This window comes from Anopheles funestus (genome assembly GCF_943734845.2).
Source record: "Anopheles funestus chromosome X unlocalized genomic scaffold, idAnoFuneDA-416_04 X_unloc_56, whole genome shotgun sequence".
Lineage (NCBI taxonomy): Eukaryota > Metazoa > Arthropoda > Insecta > Diptera > Culicidae > Anopheles > Anopheles funestus.
The window spans coordinates 1-18,231 of NW_026045183.1; the positions used below are offsets into that span (position 1 = coordinate 1).

An 18,231-nucleotide genomic window follows, 5' to 3' on the forward strand; every position below is an offset into this window, starting at 1 on the left:
ACCTATTTCAACCCCGTTCAACCCCGGTGCCACGTTTCAACCTATTTTTGCCCATATCTCAGTCATTTACCGACCGATTTTGGATTTTCTTTGTGATTTGGATAGATCTCGACAAATGCAAGCTAAAAGTCTTCCACGACCATGTGCTCCGATGTCGGGCAAAAAAGTTATTCGCGACCTAAGCTTTTTCTTTCACCTGCCATAACTCGGCCAATTTTCAACATTTTCTCGATCTTTCTTCAGAATTAGATGCGTCTCGTGACGCGCTACAAAAAGTTGTTCCACGACCATGCGCTCCGATGCCGGGCAAAAAAGTTATTCGCGGGTACAAAGTTTGGTGCACCAAGTGTTGTCTTCCATGCAAAATGTTCACATTTGCACCTATTCTTCGATGTAACTCGGTGAATTTTCAACATTTTTCCAAAATTTCTTCTGTTTTAGTTACATCTCGTGAAATTCTACCAAAAAGTATTCTACACCATGTGCTCATGACGTAGGGCACAAAAGTTATTCGCGAAAAACCTGTTTTATGTACCGATTTGTGTCCACCGAGTAAGGGTGCCTATTTCAACCCCGTTCAACCCCGGTGCCACGTTTCAACCTATTTTTGCCCATATCTCAGTCATTTACCGACCGATTTTGGATTTTCTTTGTGATTTGGATAGATCTCGACAAATGCAAGCTAAAAGTCTTCCACGACCATGTGCTCCGATGTCGGGCAAAAAAGTTATTCGCGACCTAAGCTTTTTCTTTCACCTGCCATAACTCGGCCAATTTTCAACATTTTCTCGATCTTTCTTCAGAATTAGATGCGTCTTGTGACGCGCTACAAAAAGTTGTTCCACGACCATGCGCTCCGATGCCGGGCAAAAAAGTTATTCGCGGTACAAAGTTTGGTGCACCAACTGTTGTTTTCCATACAAAATGTTCACATTTGCACCTATTCTTCGATGTAACTCGGTGAATTTTCAACATTTTTCCAAAATTTCTTCTGTTTTAGTTACATCTCGTGAAATTCTACCAAAAAGTATTCTACACCCATGTGCTCAGACGTAGGGCACAAAAGTTATTCGCGGAAAAACCTCTATTTCAACCTATTTCAACCCCGTTCAACCCCGGTGCCACGTTTCAACCTATTTTTGCCCATATCTCAGTCATTTACCGACCGATTTTGGATTTTCTTTGTGATTTGGATAGATCTCGATAAATGCAAGCTAAAAGTCTTCCACGACCATGTGCTCCGATGTCGGGCAAAAAAGTTATTCGCGACCTAAACTTTTTTCTTTCACCTGCCATAACTCGGTCAATTTTCAACATTTTCTCGATCTTTCTTCAGAATTAGATGCGTCTTGTGACGCGCTACAAAAAGTTGTTCCACGACCATGCGCTCCGATGCCGGGCAAAAAAGTTATTCGCGGTACAAAGTTTGGTGCACCAACTGTTGTTTTTCCATACAAAATGTTCACATTTGCACCTATTCTTCGATGTAACTCGGTGAATTTTCAACATTTTTCCAAAATTTCTTCTGTTTTAGTTACATCTCGTGAAATTCTACCAAAAAGTATTCTACACCCATGTGCTCAGACGTAGGGCACAAAAGTTATTCGCGAAAAACCTCTATTTCAACCTATTTCAACCCCGTTCAACCCCGGTGCCACGTTTCAACCTATTTTTGCCCATATCTCAGTCATTTACCGACCGATTTTGGATTTTCTTTGTGATTTGGATAGATCTCGATAAATGCAAGCTAAAAGTCTTCCACGACCATGTGCTCCGATGTCGGGCAAAAAAAGTTATTCGCGACCTAAACTTTTTCTTTCACCTGCCATAACTCGGCCAATTTTCAACATTTTCTCGATCTTTCTTCAGAATTAGATGCGTCTTGTGACGCGCTACAAAAAGTTGTTCCACGACCATGCGCTCCGATGCCGGGCAAAAAAGTTATTCGCGGTACAAAGTTTGGTGCACCAACTGTTGTTTTCCATACAAAATGTTCACATTTGCACCTATTCTTCGATGTAACTCGGTGAATTTTCAACATTTTTCCAAAATTTCTTCTGTTTTAGTTACATCTCGTGAAATTCTACCAAAAAAGTATTCTACACCCATGTGCTCAGACGTAGGGCACAAAAGTTATTCGCGAAAAACCTCTATTTCAACCTATTTCAACCCCGTTCAACCCCGATGCCACGTTTCAACCTATTTTTGCCCATATCTCAGTCATTTACCGACCGATTTTGGATTTTCTTTGTGATTTGGATAGATCTCGACAAATGCAAGCTAAAAGTCTTGCACGACCATGTGCTCCGATGTCGGGCAAAAAAGTTATTCGCGACCTAAGCTTTTTCTTTCACCTGCCATAACTCGGCCAATTTTCAACATTTTCTCGATCTTTCTTCAGAATTAGATGCGTCTTGTGACGCGCTACAAAAAGTTGTTCCACGACCATGCGCTCCGATGCCGGGCAAAAAAGTTATTCGCGGTACAAAGTTTGGTGCACCAAGTGTTGTTTTCCATACAAAATGTTCACATTTGCACCTATTCTTCGATGTAACTCGGTGATTTTCAACATTTTTCCAAAATTTCTTCTGTTTTAGTTACATCTCGTGAAATTCTACCAAAAAGTATTCTACACCCATGTGCTCAGACGTAGGGCACAAAAGTTATTCGCGAAAAACCTCTATTTCAACCTATTTCAACCCCGTTCAACCCCGGTGCCACGTTTCAACCTATTTTTGCCCATATCTCAGTCATTTACCGACCGATTTTGGATTTTCTTTGTTCATTTGGATAGATCTCGACAAATGCAAGCTAAAAGTCTCCCACGACCATGTGCTCCGATGTCGGGCAAAAAAAGTATTCGCGACCTAAGCTTTTTCTTTCACCTGCCATAACTCGGCCAATTTTCAACATTTTCTCGATCTTTCTTCAGAATTAGATGCGTCTCGTGACGCGCTACAAAAAGTTGTTCCACGACCATGCGCTCCGATGCCGGGCAAAAAAGTTATTCGCGGTACAAAGTTTGGTGCACCAAGTGTTGTTTTCCATACAAAATGTTCACATTTGCACCTATTCTTCGATGTAACTCGGTGAATTTTCAACATTTTTCCAAAATTTCTTCTGTTTTAGTTACATCTCGTGAAATTCTACCAAAAAGTATTCTACACCCATGTGCTCAGACGTAGGGCACAAAAGTTATTCGCGAAAAACCTGTTTTATGTACCGATTTGTGTCCACCGAGTAAGGTGCCTATTTCAACCCCGTTCAACCCCGGTGCCACGTTTCAACCTATTTTTGCCCATATCTCAGTCATTTACCGACCGATTTTGGATTTTCTTTGTGATTTGGATAGATCTCGACAAATGCAAGCTAAAAGTCTTCCACGACCATGTGCTCCGATGTCGGGCAAAAAAGTTATTCGCGACCTAAGCTTTTTCTTTCACCTGCCATAACTCGGCCAATTTTCAACATTTTCTCGATCTTTCTTCAGAATTAGATGCGTCTCGTGACGCGCTACAAAAAGTTGTTCCACGACCATGCGCTCCGATGCCGGGCAAAAAAGTTATTCGCGGTACAAAGTTTGGTGCACCAACTGTTGTTTTCCATACAAAATGTTCACATTTGCACCTATTCTTCGATGTAACTCGGTGAATTTTCAACATTTTTCCAAAATTTCTTCTGTTTTAGTTACATCTCGTGCAATTCTACCAAAAAGTATTCTACACCCATGTGCTCAGACGTAGGGCACAAAAGTTATTCGCGAAAAACCTCTATTTCAACCTATTTCAACCCCGTTCAACCCCGGTGCCACGTTTCAACCTATTTTTGCCCATATCTCAGTCATTTACCGACCGATTTTGGATTTTCTTTGTGATTTGGATAGATCTCGACAAATGCAAGCTAAAAGTCTTCCACGACCATGTGCTCCGATGTCGGGCAAAAAAGTTATTCGCGACCTAAGCTTTTTCTTTCACCTGCCATAACTCGGCCAATTTTCAACATTTTCTCGATCTTTCTTCAGAATTAGATGCGTCTTGTGACGCGCTACAAAAAGTTGTTCCACGACCATGCGCTCCGATGCCGGGCAAAAAAGTTATTCGCGGTACAAAGTTTGGTGCACCAACTGTTGTTTTCCATACAAAATGTTCACATTTGCACCTATTCTTCGATGTAACTCGGTGAATTTTCAACATTTTTCCAAAATTTCTTCTGTTTTAGTTACATCTCGTGCAATTCTACCAAAAAGTATTCTACACCCATGTGCTCAGACGTAGGGCACAAAAGTTATTCGCGAAAAACCTCTATTTCAACCTATTTCAACCCCGTTCAACCCCGGTGCCACGTTTCAACCTATTTTTGCCCATATCTCAGTCATTTACCGACCGATTTTGGATTTTCTTTGTGATTTGGATAGATCTCGACAAATGCAAGCTAAAAGTCTTCCACGACCATGTGCTCCGATGTCGGGCAAAAAAGTTATTCGCGACCTAAGCTTTTTCTTTCACCTGCCATAACTCGGCCAATTTTCAACATTTTCTCGATCTTTCTTCAGAATTAGATGCGTCTCGTGACGCGCTACAAAAAGTTGTTCCACGACCATGCGCTCCGATGCCGGGCAAAAAAGTTATTCGCGGTACAAAGTTTGGTGCACCAAGTGTTGTCTTCCATGCAAAATGTTCACATTTGCACCTATTCTTCGATGTAACTCGGTGAATTTTCAACATTTTTCCAAAATTTCTTCTGTTTTAGTTACATCTCGTGAAATTCTACCAAAAAGTATTCTACACCCATGTGCTCAGACGTAGGGCACAAAAGTTATTCGCGAAAAACCTGTTTTATGTACCGATTTGTGTCCACCGAGTAAGGTGCCTATTTCAACCCCGTTCAACCCCGGTGCCACGTTTCAACCTATTTTTGCCCATATCTCAGTCATTTACCGACCGATTTTGGATTTTCTTTGTGATTTGGATAGATCTCGACAAATGCAAGCTAAAAGTCTTCCACGACCATGTGCTCCGATGTCGGGCAAAAAAGTTATTCGCGACCTAAGCTTTTTCTTTCACCTGCCATAACTCGGCCAATTTTCAACATTTTCTCGATCTTTCTTCAGAATTAGATGCGTCTTGTGACGCGCTACAAAAAGTTGTTCCACGACCATGCGCTCCGATGCCGGGCAAAAAAGTTATTCGCGGTACAAAGTTTGGTGCACCAACTGTTGTTTTCCATACAAAATGTTCACATTTGCACCTATTCTTCGATGTAACTCGGTGAATTTTCAACATTTTTCCAAAATTTCTTCTGTTTTAGTTACATCTCGTGAAATTCTACCAAAAAGTATTCTACACCCATGTGCTCAGACGTAGGGCACAAAAGTTATTCGCGAAAAACCTCTATTTCAACCTATTTCAACCCCGTTCAACCCCGGTGCCACGTTTCAACCTATTTTTGCCCATATCTCAGTCATTTACCGACCGATTTTGGATTTTCTTTGTGATTTGGATAGATCTCGACAAATGCAAGCTAAAAGTCTTCCACGACCATGTGCTCCGATGTCGGGCAAAAAAGTTATTCGCGACCTAAGCTTTTTCTTTCACCTGCCATAACTCGGCCAATTTTCAACATTTTCTCGATCTTTCTTCAGAATTAGATGCGTCTCGTGACGCGCTACAAAAAGTTGTTCCACGACCATGCGCTCCGATGCCGGGCAAAAAAGTTATTCGCGGTACAAAGTTTGGTGCACCAAGTGTTGTCTTCCATGCAAAATGTTCACATTTGCACCTATTCTTCGATGTAACTCGGTGAATTTTCAACATTTTTCCAAAATTTCTTCTGTTTTAGTTACATCTCGTGAAATTCTACCAAAAAGTATTCTACACCCATGTGCTCAGACGTAGGGCACAAAAGTTATTCGCGAAAAACCTGTTTTGTGTACCGATTTGTGTCCACCGAGTAAGGTGCCTATTTCAACCCCGTTCAACCCCGGTGCCACGTTTCAACCTATTTTTGCCCATATCTCAGTCATTTACCGACCGATTTTGGATTTTCTTTGTGATTTGGATAGATCTCGACAAATGCAAGCTAAAAGTCTTCCACGACCATGTGCTCCGATGTCGGGCAAAAAAGTTATTCGCGACCTAAGCTTTTTCTTTCACCTGCCATAACTCGGCCAATTTTCAACATTTTCTCGATCTTTCTTCAGAATTGGATGCGTCTCGTAACGCGCTACAAAAAGTTGTTCCACGACCATGCGCTCCGATGCCGGGCAAAAAAGTTATTCGCGGTACAAAGTTTGGTGCACCAACTGTTGTTTTCCATACAAAATGTTCACATTTGCACCTATTCTTCGATGTAACTCGGTGAATTTTCAACATTTTTCCAAAATTTCTTCTGTTTTAGTTACATCTCGTGAAATTCTACCAAAAAGTATTCTACACCCATGTGCTCAGACGTAGGGCACAAAAGTTATTCGCGAAAAACCTGTTTTATGTACCGATTTGTGTCCACCGAGTAAGGTGCCTATTTCAACCCCGTTCAACCCCGGTGCCACGTTTCAACCTATTTTTGCCCATATCTCAGTCATTTACCGACCGATTTTGGATTTTCTTTGTGATTTGGATAGATCTCGACAAATGCAAGCTAAAAGTTCTCCACGACCATGTGCTCCGATGTCGGGCAAAAAAGTTATTCGCGACCTAAGCTTTTTCTTTCACCTGCCATAACTCGGCCAATTTTCAACATTTTCTCGATCTTTCTTCAGAATTAGATGCGTCTCGTGACGCGCTACAAAAAGTTGTTCCACGACCATGCGCTCCGATGCCGGGCAAAAAAGTTATTCGCGGTACAAAGTTTGGTGCACCAAGTGTTGTTTTCCATACAAAATGTTCACATTTGCACCTATTCTTCGATGTAACTCGGTGAATTTTCAACATTTTTCCAAAATTTCTTCTGTTTTAGTTACATCTCGTGAAATTCTACCAAAAAGTATTCTTCACCCATGTGCTCAGACGTAGGGCACAAAAGTTATTCGCGAAAAACCTGTTTTGTGTACCGATTTGTGTCCACCGAGTAAGGTGCCTATTTCAACCCCGTTCAACCCCGGTGCCACGTTTCAACCTATTTTTGCCCATATCTCAGTCATTTACCGACCGATTTTGGATTTTCTTTGTGATTTGGATAGATCTCGACAAATGCAAGCTAAAAGTCTTCCACGACCATGTGCTCCGATGTCGGGCAAAAAAGTTATTCGCGACCCAAGCTTTTTCTTTCACCTGCCATAACTCGGCCAATTTTCAACATTTTCTCGATTTTTCTTCAGAATTAGATGCGTCTCGTGACGCGCTACAAAAAGTTGTTCCTCGACCATGCGCTCCGATGCCGGACAAAAAAGTTATTCGCGGTACAAAGTTTGGTGCACCAAGTGTTGTCTTCCATACAAAATGTTCAATGTACGGGTACCCGACTCTAGTAAAAAAGTGAAATTTTTTACTAGTTACCAACATTTGCAAATTATCATCGGATATCACTTTTCATGGTCTATAGTAAGTTCTTATCACGTTTTAGTAGTTTTTGAAAAAAAAATTTTTTTGAACTTTTCAAAATTTTGCAAAACCAAAACTTTTTAGGCGGTTTTTTGTATGGAGCGTTACTAGACTAGGGGTCACTTTTTGACCAAAAAACCACTATATATCATTCGAAAGGTAATTTCAAGGGCTACAAAAAATTGTTCTACGACACCCCCTTCCGACGTCTAGTATTCGAGTTATTGGCCAAAAACCATCACTTGAGCGATTTTTCGTTCAGGGTACCCGACTCTAGTAAAAAAGTGAAATTTTTCTCGATTGACCAAGTGTTGCAAATGACCATCGGATTTCACTTTTTATGGTCTATAGTGAGTTCTGATCACGATTTGGTACTTTTTGAAAAAATTTTTTTGACGCACTTTTCAAAATTTTGCAAAACCAAAACTTTTTAGGCGGTTTTGTGTATGGAGGGTTACTAGTCTCGGGGTCACTGTTTGACCAAAAAACCACTATATATCATTCGAAAGGTAATTTCAAGGGCTACAAAAAATTGTTCTACGGCACCCCCCTCCGACGTCTAGTATTCGAGTTATTGGCCAAAAACCATCACTTGAGCGATTTTTCGTTCAGGGTACCCGACTCTAGTAAAAAAGTGAAATTTTTCTCGATTGACCAAGTGTTGCAAATGACCATCGGATTTCACTTTTTATGGTCTATAGTGAGTTCTGATCACGATTTGGTACTTTTTGAAAAAAAATTTTTGACGCACTTTTCAAAATTTTGCAAAACCAAAACTTTTTAGGCGGTTTTGTGTATGGAGGGTTACTAGTCTCGGGGTCACTTTTTGACCAAAAAACCACTATATATCATTCGAAAGGTAATTTCAAGGGCTACAAAAAATTGTTCTACGGCACCCCCCTCCGACGTCTAGTATTCGAGTTATTGGCCAAAAACCATCACTTGAGCGATTTTTCGTTCAGGGTACCCGACTCTAGTAAAAAAGTGAAATTTTTCTCGATTGACCAAGTGTTGCAAATGATCATCGGATTTCACTTTTTATGGTCTATAGTGAGTTCTGATCACGATTTGGTACTTTTTGAAAAAATTTTTTTGACGCACTTTTCAAAATTTTGCAAAACCAAAACTTTTTAGGCGGTTTTGTGTATGGAGGGTTACTAGTCTCGGGGTCACTTTTTGACCAAAAAACCACTATATATCATTCGAAAGGTAATTTCAAGGGCTACAAAAAATTGTTCTACGGCACCCCCCTCCGACGTCTAGTATTCGAGTTATTGGCCAAAAACCATCACTTGAGCGATTTTTCGTTCAGGGTACCCGACTCTAGTAAAAAAGTGAAATTTTTTACTAGTTACCAACTTTTGCAAATTATCATCGGATATCACTTTTCATGGTCTATAGTAAGTTCTTATCACGTTTTAGTAGTTTTTGAAAAAAAAATTTTTTTGAACTTTTCAAAATTTTGCAAAACCAAAACTTTTTAGGCGGTTTTTTGTATGGAGCGTTACTAGTCTCGGGGTCACTTTTTGACCAAAAAACCACTATATATCATTCGAAAGGTAATTTCAAGGGCTACAAAAAATTGTTCTACGGCACCCCCCTCCGACGTCTAGTATTCGAGTTATTGGCCAAAAACCATCACTTGAGCGATTTTTCGTTCAGGGTACCCGACTCTAGTAAAAAAGTGAAATTTTTCTCGATTGACCAAGTGTTGCAAATGATCATCGGATTTCACTTTTTATGGTCTATAGTGAGTTCTGATCACGATTTGGTACTTTTTGAAAAAAATTTTTTGACGCACTTTTCAAAATTTTGCAAAACCAAAACTTTTTAGGCGGTTTTGTGTATGGAGGGTTACTAGTCTCGGGGTCACTTTTTGACCAAAAAACCACTATATATCATTCGAAAGGTAATTTCAAGGGCTACAAAAAATTGTTCTACGGCACCCCCCTCCGACGTCTAGTATTCGAGTTATTGGCCAAAAACCATCACTTGAGCGATTTTTCGTTCAGGGTACCCGACTCTAGTAAAAAAGTGAAATTTTTTACTAGTTACCAACTTTTGCAAATTATCATCGGATATCACTTTTCATGGTCTATAGTAAGTTCTTATCACGTTTTAGTAGTTTTTGAAAAAAAAATTTTTTTGAACTTTTCAAAATTTTGCAAAACCAAAACTTTTTAGGCGGTTTTTTGTATGGAGCGTTACTAGTCTCGGGGTCACTTTTTGACCAAAAAACCACTATATATCATTCGAAAGGTAATTTCAAGGGCTACAAAAAATTGTTCTACGGCACCCCCCTCCGACGTCTAGTATTCGAGTTATTGGCCAAAAACCATCACTTGAGCGATTTTTCGTTCAGGGTACCCGACTCTAGTAAAAAAGTGAAATTTTTCTCGATTGACCAAGTGTTGCAAATGACCATCGGATTTCACTTTTTATGGTCTATAGTGAGTTCTGATCACGATTTGGTACTTTTTGAAAAAAATTTTTTGACGCACTTTTCAAAATTTTGCAAAACCAAAACTTTTTAGGCGGTTTTGTGTATGGAGGGTTACTAGTCTCGGGGTCACTTTTTGACCAAAAAACCACTATATATCATTCGAAAGGTAATTTCAAGGGCTACAAAAAATTGTTCTACGGCACCCCCCTCCGACGTCTAGTATTCGAGTTATTGGCCAAAAACCATCACTTGAGCGATTTTTCGTTCAGGGTACCCGACTCTAGTAAAAAAGTGAAATTTTTTACTAGTTACCAACTTTTGCAAATTATCATCGGATATCACTTTTCATGGTCTATAGTAAGTTCTTATCACGTTTTAGTAGTTTTTGAAAAAAAAATTTTTTTGAACTTTTCAAAATTTTGCAAAACCAAAACTTTTTAGGCGGTTTTGTGTATGGAGGGTTACTAGTCTCGGGGTCACTTTTTGACCAAAAAACCACTATATATCATTCGAAAGGTAATTTCAAGGGCTACAAAAAATTGTTCTACGGCACCCCCCTCCGACGTCTAGTATTCGAGTTATTGGCCAAAAACCATCACTTGAGCGATTTTTCGTTCAGGGTACCCGACTCTAGTAAAAAAGTGAAATTTTTCTCGATTGACCAAGTGTTGCAAATGATCATCGGATTTCACTTTTTATGGTCTATAGTGAGTTCTGATCACGATTTGGTACTTTTTGAAAAAATTTTTTTGACGCACTTTTCAAAATTTTGCAAAACCAAAACTTTTTAGGCGGTTTTGTGTATGGAGGGTTACTAGTCTCGGGGTCACTTTTTGACCAAAAAACCACTATATATCATTCGAAAGGTAATTTCAAGGGCTACAAAAAATTGTTCTACGGCACCCCCCTCCGACGTCTAGTATTCGAGTTATTGAGGAAAAACAGTTTATAGTTAATTTTTCACTCGATTTTTCACCATGTATCGCACATTACTCCGGTTCTATACATTGGATCGTCTATCTTTAAGATTTTATGGGTAGTTCCAACTGTTTGCTACATTTCATCCGTACATCACAAAGCGATTCAATGTCTGTGCTAGAAGTTATTAGAGGGATAAAAAAAATTACCCTTGGCTTTGCCCCGTAAAATTTTACCCATTTTGCCACTTTGGATCCTTATAACTCGGTCAGTTTCCAATGGATCTTCAATTGTAGCACATATTTGGATAGATCTGGTCATTAGCTACCAAAAGTTATTCTACGCCGATGTGCTAAGTTGTCTGTGGAAAAAGTTATTCGAGGTACAAAGACTTAACATTTTCTCAACTTTTCCAAAAAATTCCTCATTTTGCCACTTTGGATGCTTATAACTCGGTCAGTTTCCAATGGATCTTCAATTGTAGCACATATTTGGATAGATCTGGTCATTAGCTACCAAAAGTTATTCTACGCCGATGTGCTAAGTTGTCTGTGGAAAAAGTTATTCGAGGTACAAAGACTTAACATTTTCTCAACTTTTCCAAAAAAATTCCTCATTTTGCCACTTTGGATGCTTATAACTCGGTCAGTTTCCAATGGATCTTCAATTGTAGCACATATTTGGATAGATCTGGTCATTAGCTACCAAAAGTTATTCTACGCCGATGTGCTAAGTTGTCTGTGGAAAAAGTTATTCGAGGTACAAAGACTTAACATTTTCTCAACTTTTCCAAAAAATTCCTCATTTTGCCACTTTGGATGCTTATAACTCAGTCAGTTTCCAATGGATCTTCAATTGTAGCACATATTTGGATAGATCTGGTCATTAGCTACCAAAAGTTATTCTACGCCGATGTGCTAAGTTGTCTGTGGAAAAAGTTATTCGAGGTACAAAGACTTAACATTTTCTCAACTTTTCCAAAAAAATTCCTCATTTTGCCACTTTGGATGCTTATAACTCGGTCAGTTTCCAATGGATCTTCAATTGTAGCACATATTTGGATAGATCTGGTCATTAGCTACCAAAAGTTATTCCACGCCGATGTGCTAAGTTGTCTGTGGAAAAAGTTATTCGAGGTACAAAGACTTAACATTTTCTCAACTTTTCCAAAAAAATTCCTCATTTTGCCACTTTGGATGCTTATAACTCGGACAGTTTCCAATGGATCTTCAATTGTAGCACATATTTGGATAGATCTGGTCATTAGCTACCAAAAGTTATTCTACGCCGATGTGCTAAGTTGTCTGTGGAAAAAGTTATTTGAGGTACAAAGACTTAACATTTTCTCAATTTTTCTAAAAAAATTCCTCATTTTTCCACTTTGGATGCTTATAACTCGGTCAGTTTCCAATGGATCTTCAATTGTAGCACATATTTGGATAGATCTGGTCATTAGCTACCAAAAGTTATTCTACGCCGATGTGCTAAGTTGTCTGTGGAAAAAGTTATTTGAGGTACAAAGACTTAACATTTTCTCAACTTTTCCAAAAAAATTCCTCATTTTGCCACTTTGGATGCTTATAACTCGGACAGTTTCCAATGGATCTTCAATTGTTGCACATATTTGGATAGATCTGGTCATTAGCTACCAAAAGTTATTCTACGCCGATGTGCTAAGTTGTCTGTGGAAAAAGTTATTTGAGGTACAAAGACTTAACATTTTCTCAATTTTTCTAAAAAAATTCCTCATTTTGCCACTTTGGATGCTTATAACTCGGTCAGTTTCCAATGGATCTTCAATTGTAGCACATATTTGGATAGATCTGGTCATTAGCTACCAAAAGTTATTCTACGCCGATGTGCTAAGTTGTCTGTGGAAAAAGTTATTTGAGGTACAAAGACTTAACATTTTCTCAACTTTTCCAAAAAAATTCCTCATTTTGCCACTTTGGATGCTTATAACTCGGACAGTTTCCAATGGATCTTCAATTGTAGCACATATTTGGATAGATCTGGTCATTAGCTACCAAAAGTTATTCTACGCCGATGTGCTAAGTTGTCTGTGGAAAAAGTTATTTGAGGTACAAAGACTTAACATTTTCTCAATTTTTCTAAAAAAATTCCTCATTTTGCCACTTTGGATGCTTATAACTCGGTCAGTTTCCAATGGATCTTCAATTGTAGCACATATTTGGATAGATCTGGTCATTAGCTACCAAAAGTTATGCTACGCCGATGTGCTAAGTTGTCTGTGGAAAAAGTTATTTGAGGTACAAAGACTTAACATTTTCTCAACTTTTCCAAAAAAATTCCTCATTTTGCCACTTTGGATGCTTATAACTCGGTCAGTTTCCAATGAATCTTCAATTGTAGCACATATTTGGATAGATCTGGTCATTAGCTACCAAAAGTTATTCCACGCCGATGTGCTAAGTTGTCTGTGAAAAAAGTTATTCGAGGTACAAAGACTTAACATTTTCTCAACTTTTCCAAAAAAATTCCTCATTTTGCCACTTTGGATGCTTATAACTCGGACAGTTTCCAATGGATCTTCAATTGTAGCACATATTTGGATAGATCTGGTCATTAGCTACCAAAAGTTATTCTACGCCGATGTGCTAAGTTGTCTGTGGAAAAAGTTATTCGAGGTACAAAGACTTAACATTTTCTCAACTTTTCCAAAAAATTCCTCATTTTGCCACTTTGGATGCTTATAACTCGGTCAGTTTCCAATGGATCTTCAATTGTAGCACATATTTGGATAGATCTGGTCATTAGCTACCAAAAGTTATTCTACGCCGATGTGCTAAGTTGTCTGTGGAAAAAGTTATTCGAGGTACAAAGACTTAACATTTTCTCAACTTTTCCAAAAAAATTCCTCATTTTGCCACTTTGGATGCTTATAACTCGGTCAGTTTCCAATGGATCTTCAATTGTAGCACATATTTGGATAGATCTGGTCATTAGCTACCAAAAGTTATTCTACGCCGATGTGCTAAGTTGTCTGTGGAAAAAGTTATTCGAGGTACAAAGACTTAACATTTTCTCAACTTTTCCAAAAAAATTCCTCATTTTGCCACTTTGGATGCTTATAACTCGGTCAGTTTCCAATGGATCTTCAATTGTAGCACATATTTGGATAGATCTGGTCATTAGCTACCAAAAGTTATTCTACGCCGATGTGCTAAGTTGTCTGTGGAAAAAGTTATTCGAGGTACAAAGACTTAACATTTTCTCAACTTTTTCAAAAAAATTCCTCATTTTGCCACTTTGGATGCTTATAACTCGGTCAGTTTCCAATGGATCTTCAATTGTAACACAGATTTGGATAGATCTGCTCATTAGCTACCAAAAGTTATTCTACGCCGATTTGCTAAGTTGTCTGTGGAAAAAGTTATTCGAGGTACAAAGACTTAAAATTTTCTCAATTTTTGCTAAAACATTCCTCATTTTGCCACTTTGGATGCTTATAACTCGGTCAGTTTCCAATATATCTTCAATTGTAACACAGATTTGGAAAGATCTGCTCATCAGCTACCAAAAGTTATTCTACGCTGATGTGCTAAGTTGTCTGTGGAAAAAGTTATTTGAGGTAGAAAGACTTAACATTTTCTAAACTTTTTCAAAAAAATTCCTCATTTTGCCACTTTGGATGCTTATAACTCGGTCAGTTTCCAATGGATCTTCAATTGTAGCACATATTTGGATAGATCTGGTCATTAGCTACCAAAAGTTATTCTACGCCGATGTGCTAAGTTGTCTGTGAAAAAAGTTATTCGAGGTACAAAGACTTAACATTTTCTCAACTTTTCCAAAAAAATTCCTCATTTTGCCACTTTGGATGCTTATAACTCGGTCAGTTTCCAATGGATCTTCAATTGTAGCACATATTTGGATAGATCTGGTCATTAGCTACCAAAAGTTATTCTACGCCGATGTGCTAAGTTGTCTGTGGAAAAAGTTATTCGAGGTACAAAGACTTAACATTTTCTCAACTTTTCCAAAAAAATTCCTCATTTTGCCACTTTGGATGCTTATAACTCGGTCAGTTTCCAATGGATCTTCAATTGTAGCACATATTTGAATAGATCTGGTCATTAGCTACCAAAAGTTATTCTACGCCGATGTGCTAAGTTGTCTGTGGAAAAAGTTATTCGAGGTACAAAGACTTAAAATTTTCTCAATTTTTCCTAAAAAATTCCTCATTTTGCCACTTTGGATGCTTATAACTCGGTCAGTTTCCAATGGATCTTCAATTGTAACACAGATTTGGAAAGATCTGCTCATCAGCTACCAAAAGTTATTCCACGCCGATGTGCTAAGTTGTTTGTGGAAAAAGTTATTTGAGGTACAAAGACTTAACATTTTCTCAACTTTTCCAAAAAAAATTCCTCATTTTGCCACTTTGGATGCTTATAACTCGGTCAGTTTCCAATGGATCTTCAATTGTAGCACATATTTGGATAGATCTGGTCATTAGCTACCAAAAGTTATTCTACGCCGATGTGCTAAGTTGTCTGTGAAAAAAGTTATTCGAGGTACAAAGACTTAACATTTTCTCAACTTTTCCAAAAAAATTCCTCATTTTGCCACTTTGGATGCTTATAACTCGGTCAGTTTCCAATGGATCTTCAATTGTAGCACATATTTGGATAGATCTGGTCATTAGCTACCAAAAGTTATTCTACGCCGATGTGCTAAGTTGTCTGTGGAAAAAGTTATTCGAGGTACAAAGACTTAACATTTTCTCAACTTTTCCAAAAAAATTCCTCATTTTGCCACTTTGGATGCTTATAACTCGGTCAGTTTCCAATGGATCTTCAATTGTAGCACATATTTGGATAGATCTGGTCATTAGCTACCAAAAGTTATTCTACGCCGATGTGCTAAGTTGTCTGTGGAAAAAGTTATTCGAGGTACAAAGACTTAACATTTTCTCAACTTTTCCAAAAAAAATCCTCATTTTGCCACTTTGGATGCTTATAACTCGGTCAGTTTCCAATGGATCTTCAATTGTAGCATATATTTGGATAGATCTGGTCATTAGCTACCAAAAGTTATTCTACGCCGATGTGCTAAGTTGTCTGTGGAAAAAGTTATTCGAGGTACAAAGACTTAACATTTTCTCAACTTTTCCAAAAAAACTCCTCATTTTGCCACTTTGGATGCTTATTACTCGGTCAGTTTCCAATGGATCTTCAATTGTAGCACATATTTGGATAGATCTGGTCATTAGCTACCAAAAGTTATTCTACGCCGATGTGCTAAGTTGTCTGTGGAAAAAGTTATTCGAGGTACAAAGACTTAACATTTTCTCAACTTTTCCAAAAAAATTCCTCATTTTGCCACTTTGGCTGCTTATAACTCGGTCAGTTTCCTATGGATCTTCAATTGTAGCACATATTTGGATAGATCTGGTCATTAGCTACCAAAAGTTATTCTACGCCGATGTGCTAAGTTGTCTGTGGAAAAAGTTATTCGAGGTACAAAGACTTAACATTTTCTCAACTTTTCCAAAAAAATTCCTCATTTTGCCACTTTGGATGCTTATAACTCGGTCAGTTTCCAATGGATCTTCAATTGTAGCACATATTTGGATAGATCTGGTCATTAGCTACCAAAAGTTATTCTACGCCGATGTGCTAGGTTGTCTGTGGAAAAAGTTATTCAAGGTACAAAGACTTAACATTTTCTCAACTTTTCCAAAAAAATTCCTCATTTTGCCACTTTGGATGCTTATAACTCGGTCAGTTTCCAATGGATCTTCAATTGTAGCACATATTTGGATAGATCTGGTCATTAGCTACCAAAAGTTATTCTACGCCGATGTGCTAAGTTGTCTGTGGAAAAAGTTATTCGAGGTACAAAGACTTAACATTTTCTCAATTTTTCCTAAAAAATTCCTCATTTTGCCACTTTGGACGCTTATAACTCGGTCAGTTTCCAATGGATCTTCAATTGTAACACAGATTTGGAAAGATCAGCTCATCAGCTACCAAAAGTTATTCTACGCCGATGTGCTAAGTTGTCTGTGGAAAAAGTTATTCGAGGTACAAAGACTTAAAATTTTCTCAATTTTTCCTAAAAAATTCCTCATTTTGCCACTTTGGATGCTTATAACTCGGTCAGTTTCCAATGGATCTTCAATTGTAACACAGATTTGGATAGATCTGGTCATCAGCTACCAAAAGTTATTCTACGCCGATGTGCTTAGTTGTCTGTGGAAAAAGTTATTCGAGGTACAAAGACTTAAAATTTTCTCAATTTTTCCTAAAAAATTCCTCATTTTGCCATTTTGGCTGCTTATAACTCGGTCAGTTTCCAATGGATCTTCAATTGTAACACAGATTTGGAAAGATCTGCTCATCAGCTACCAAAAGTTATTCTACGCCGATGTGCTAAGTTGTCTGTGGAAAAAGTAATTCGAGGTACAAAGACTTAAAATTTTCTCAATTTTTCCTAAAAAATTCCTCATTTTGCCACTTTGGCTGCTTATAACTCGGTCAGTTTCCAATGGATCTTCAATTCTAACACAGATTTGGAAAGATCTGCTTATCAGCTACCAAAAGTTTTTCTACGCCGATGTGCTAAGTTGTCTGTGGAAAAAGTTATTAGAGGTACAAAGACTTAAAATTTTCTCAATTTTTCCTAAAAAATTCCTCATTTTGCCACTTTGGATGCTTATAACTCGGTCAGTTTCCAATGGATCTTCAATTGTAACACAGATTTGGAAAGATCAGCTCATCAGCTACCAAAAGTTATTCTACGCCGATGTGCTAAGTTGTCTGTGGAAAAAGTTATTCGAGGTACAAAGACTTAACATTTTCTCAACTTTTCCAAAAAAATTCCTCATTTTGCCACTTTGGATGCTTATAACTCGGTCAGTTTCCAATGGATCTTCAATTGTAGCACATATTTGGATAGATCTGGTCATTAGCTACCAAAAGTTATTCTACGCCGATGTGCTAAGTTGTCTGTGGAAAAAGTTATTCGAGGTACAAAGACTTAAAATTTTCTCAATTTTTCCTGAAAAATTCCTCATTTTGCCACTTTGGATGCTTATAACTCGGTCAGTTTCCAATGGATCTTCAATTGTAACACAGATTTGGAAAGATCAGCTCATCAGCTACCAAAAGTTATTCTACGCCGATGTGCTAAGTTGTCTGTGGAAAAAGTTATTCGAGGTACAAAGACTTAACATTTTCTCAACTTTTCCAAAAAAATTCCTCATTTTGCCACTTTGGATGCTTATAACTCGGTCAGTTTCCAATGGATCTTCAATTGTAGCACATATTTGGATAGATCTGGTCATTAGCTACCAAAAATTATTCT

At 38.2% G+C, this 18,231-nt stretch overlaps 1 protein-coding gene and 1 long non-coding RNA gene across 16 annotated transcripts in view; one reads left to right on the forward strand and one right to left on the reverse strand.

Annotated features, from left to right (window-relative positions):
* Positions 1-20: 20 nt before the first annotated feature.
* Positions 21-3,722, reverse strand: LOC125773831 (uncharacterized). Its single transcript, XR_007420401.1, has 3 exons — positions 2,868-3,722; positions 1,823-2,336; positions 21-196 (listed from the first exon to the last, which is right to left on the reverse strand). It is a non-coding gene; the product is annotated as an uncharacterized LOC125773831 (long non-coding RNA).
* Positions 3,723-9,101: 5,379 nt separating this feature from the next.
* Positions 9,102-18,231, forward strand: part of LOC125773827 (uncharacterized) — a 29,958-nt gene continuing 20,828 nt past the window's right edge. Inside the window, exons 1-3 of one of the 15 annotated variants that reach the window (XM_049444446.1) lie at positions 9,102-12,035; positions 13,548-14,869; positions 15,248-16,760. In XM_049444446.1, coding sequence (XP_049300403.1) covers positions 13,607-14,515 — 909 coding nt within the window. In that variant the 5' untranslated portion in view covers positions 9,102-12,035; positions 13,548-13,606 and the 3' untranslated portion in view covers positions 14,516-14,869; positions 15,248-16,760. Of the gene's footprint in view, positions 15,215-15,247; positions 16,761-18,231 lie in introns of those variants that run through there. The other 14 variants (XM_049444445.1, XM_049444439.1, XM_049444435.1 and 11 more) reach the window with 14 other exon arrangements.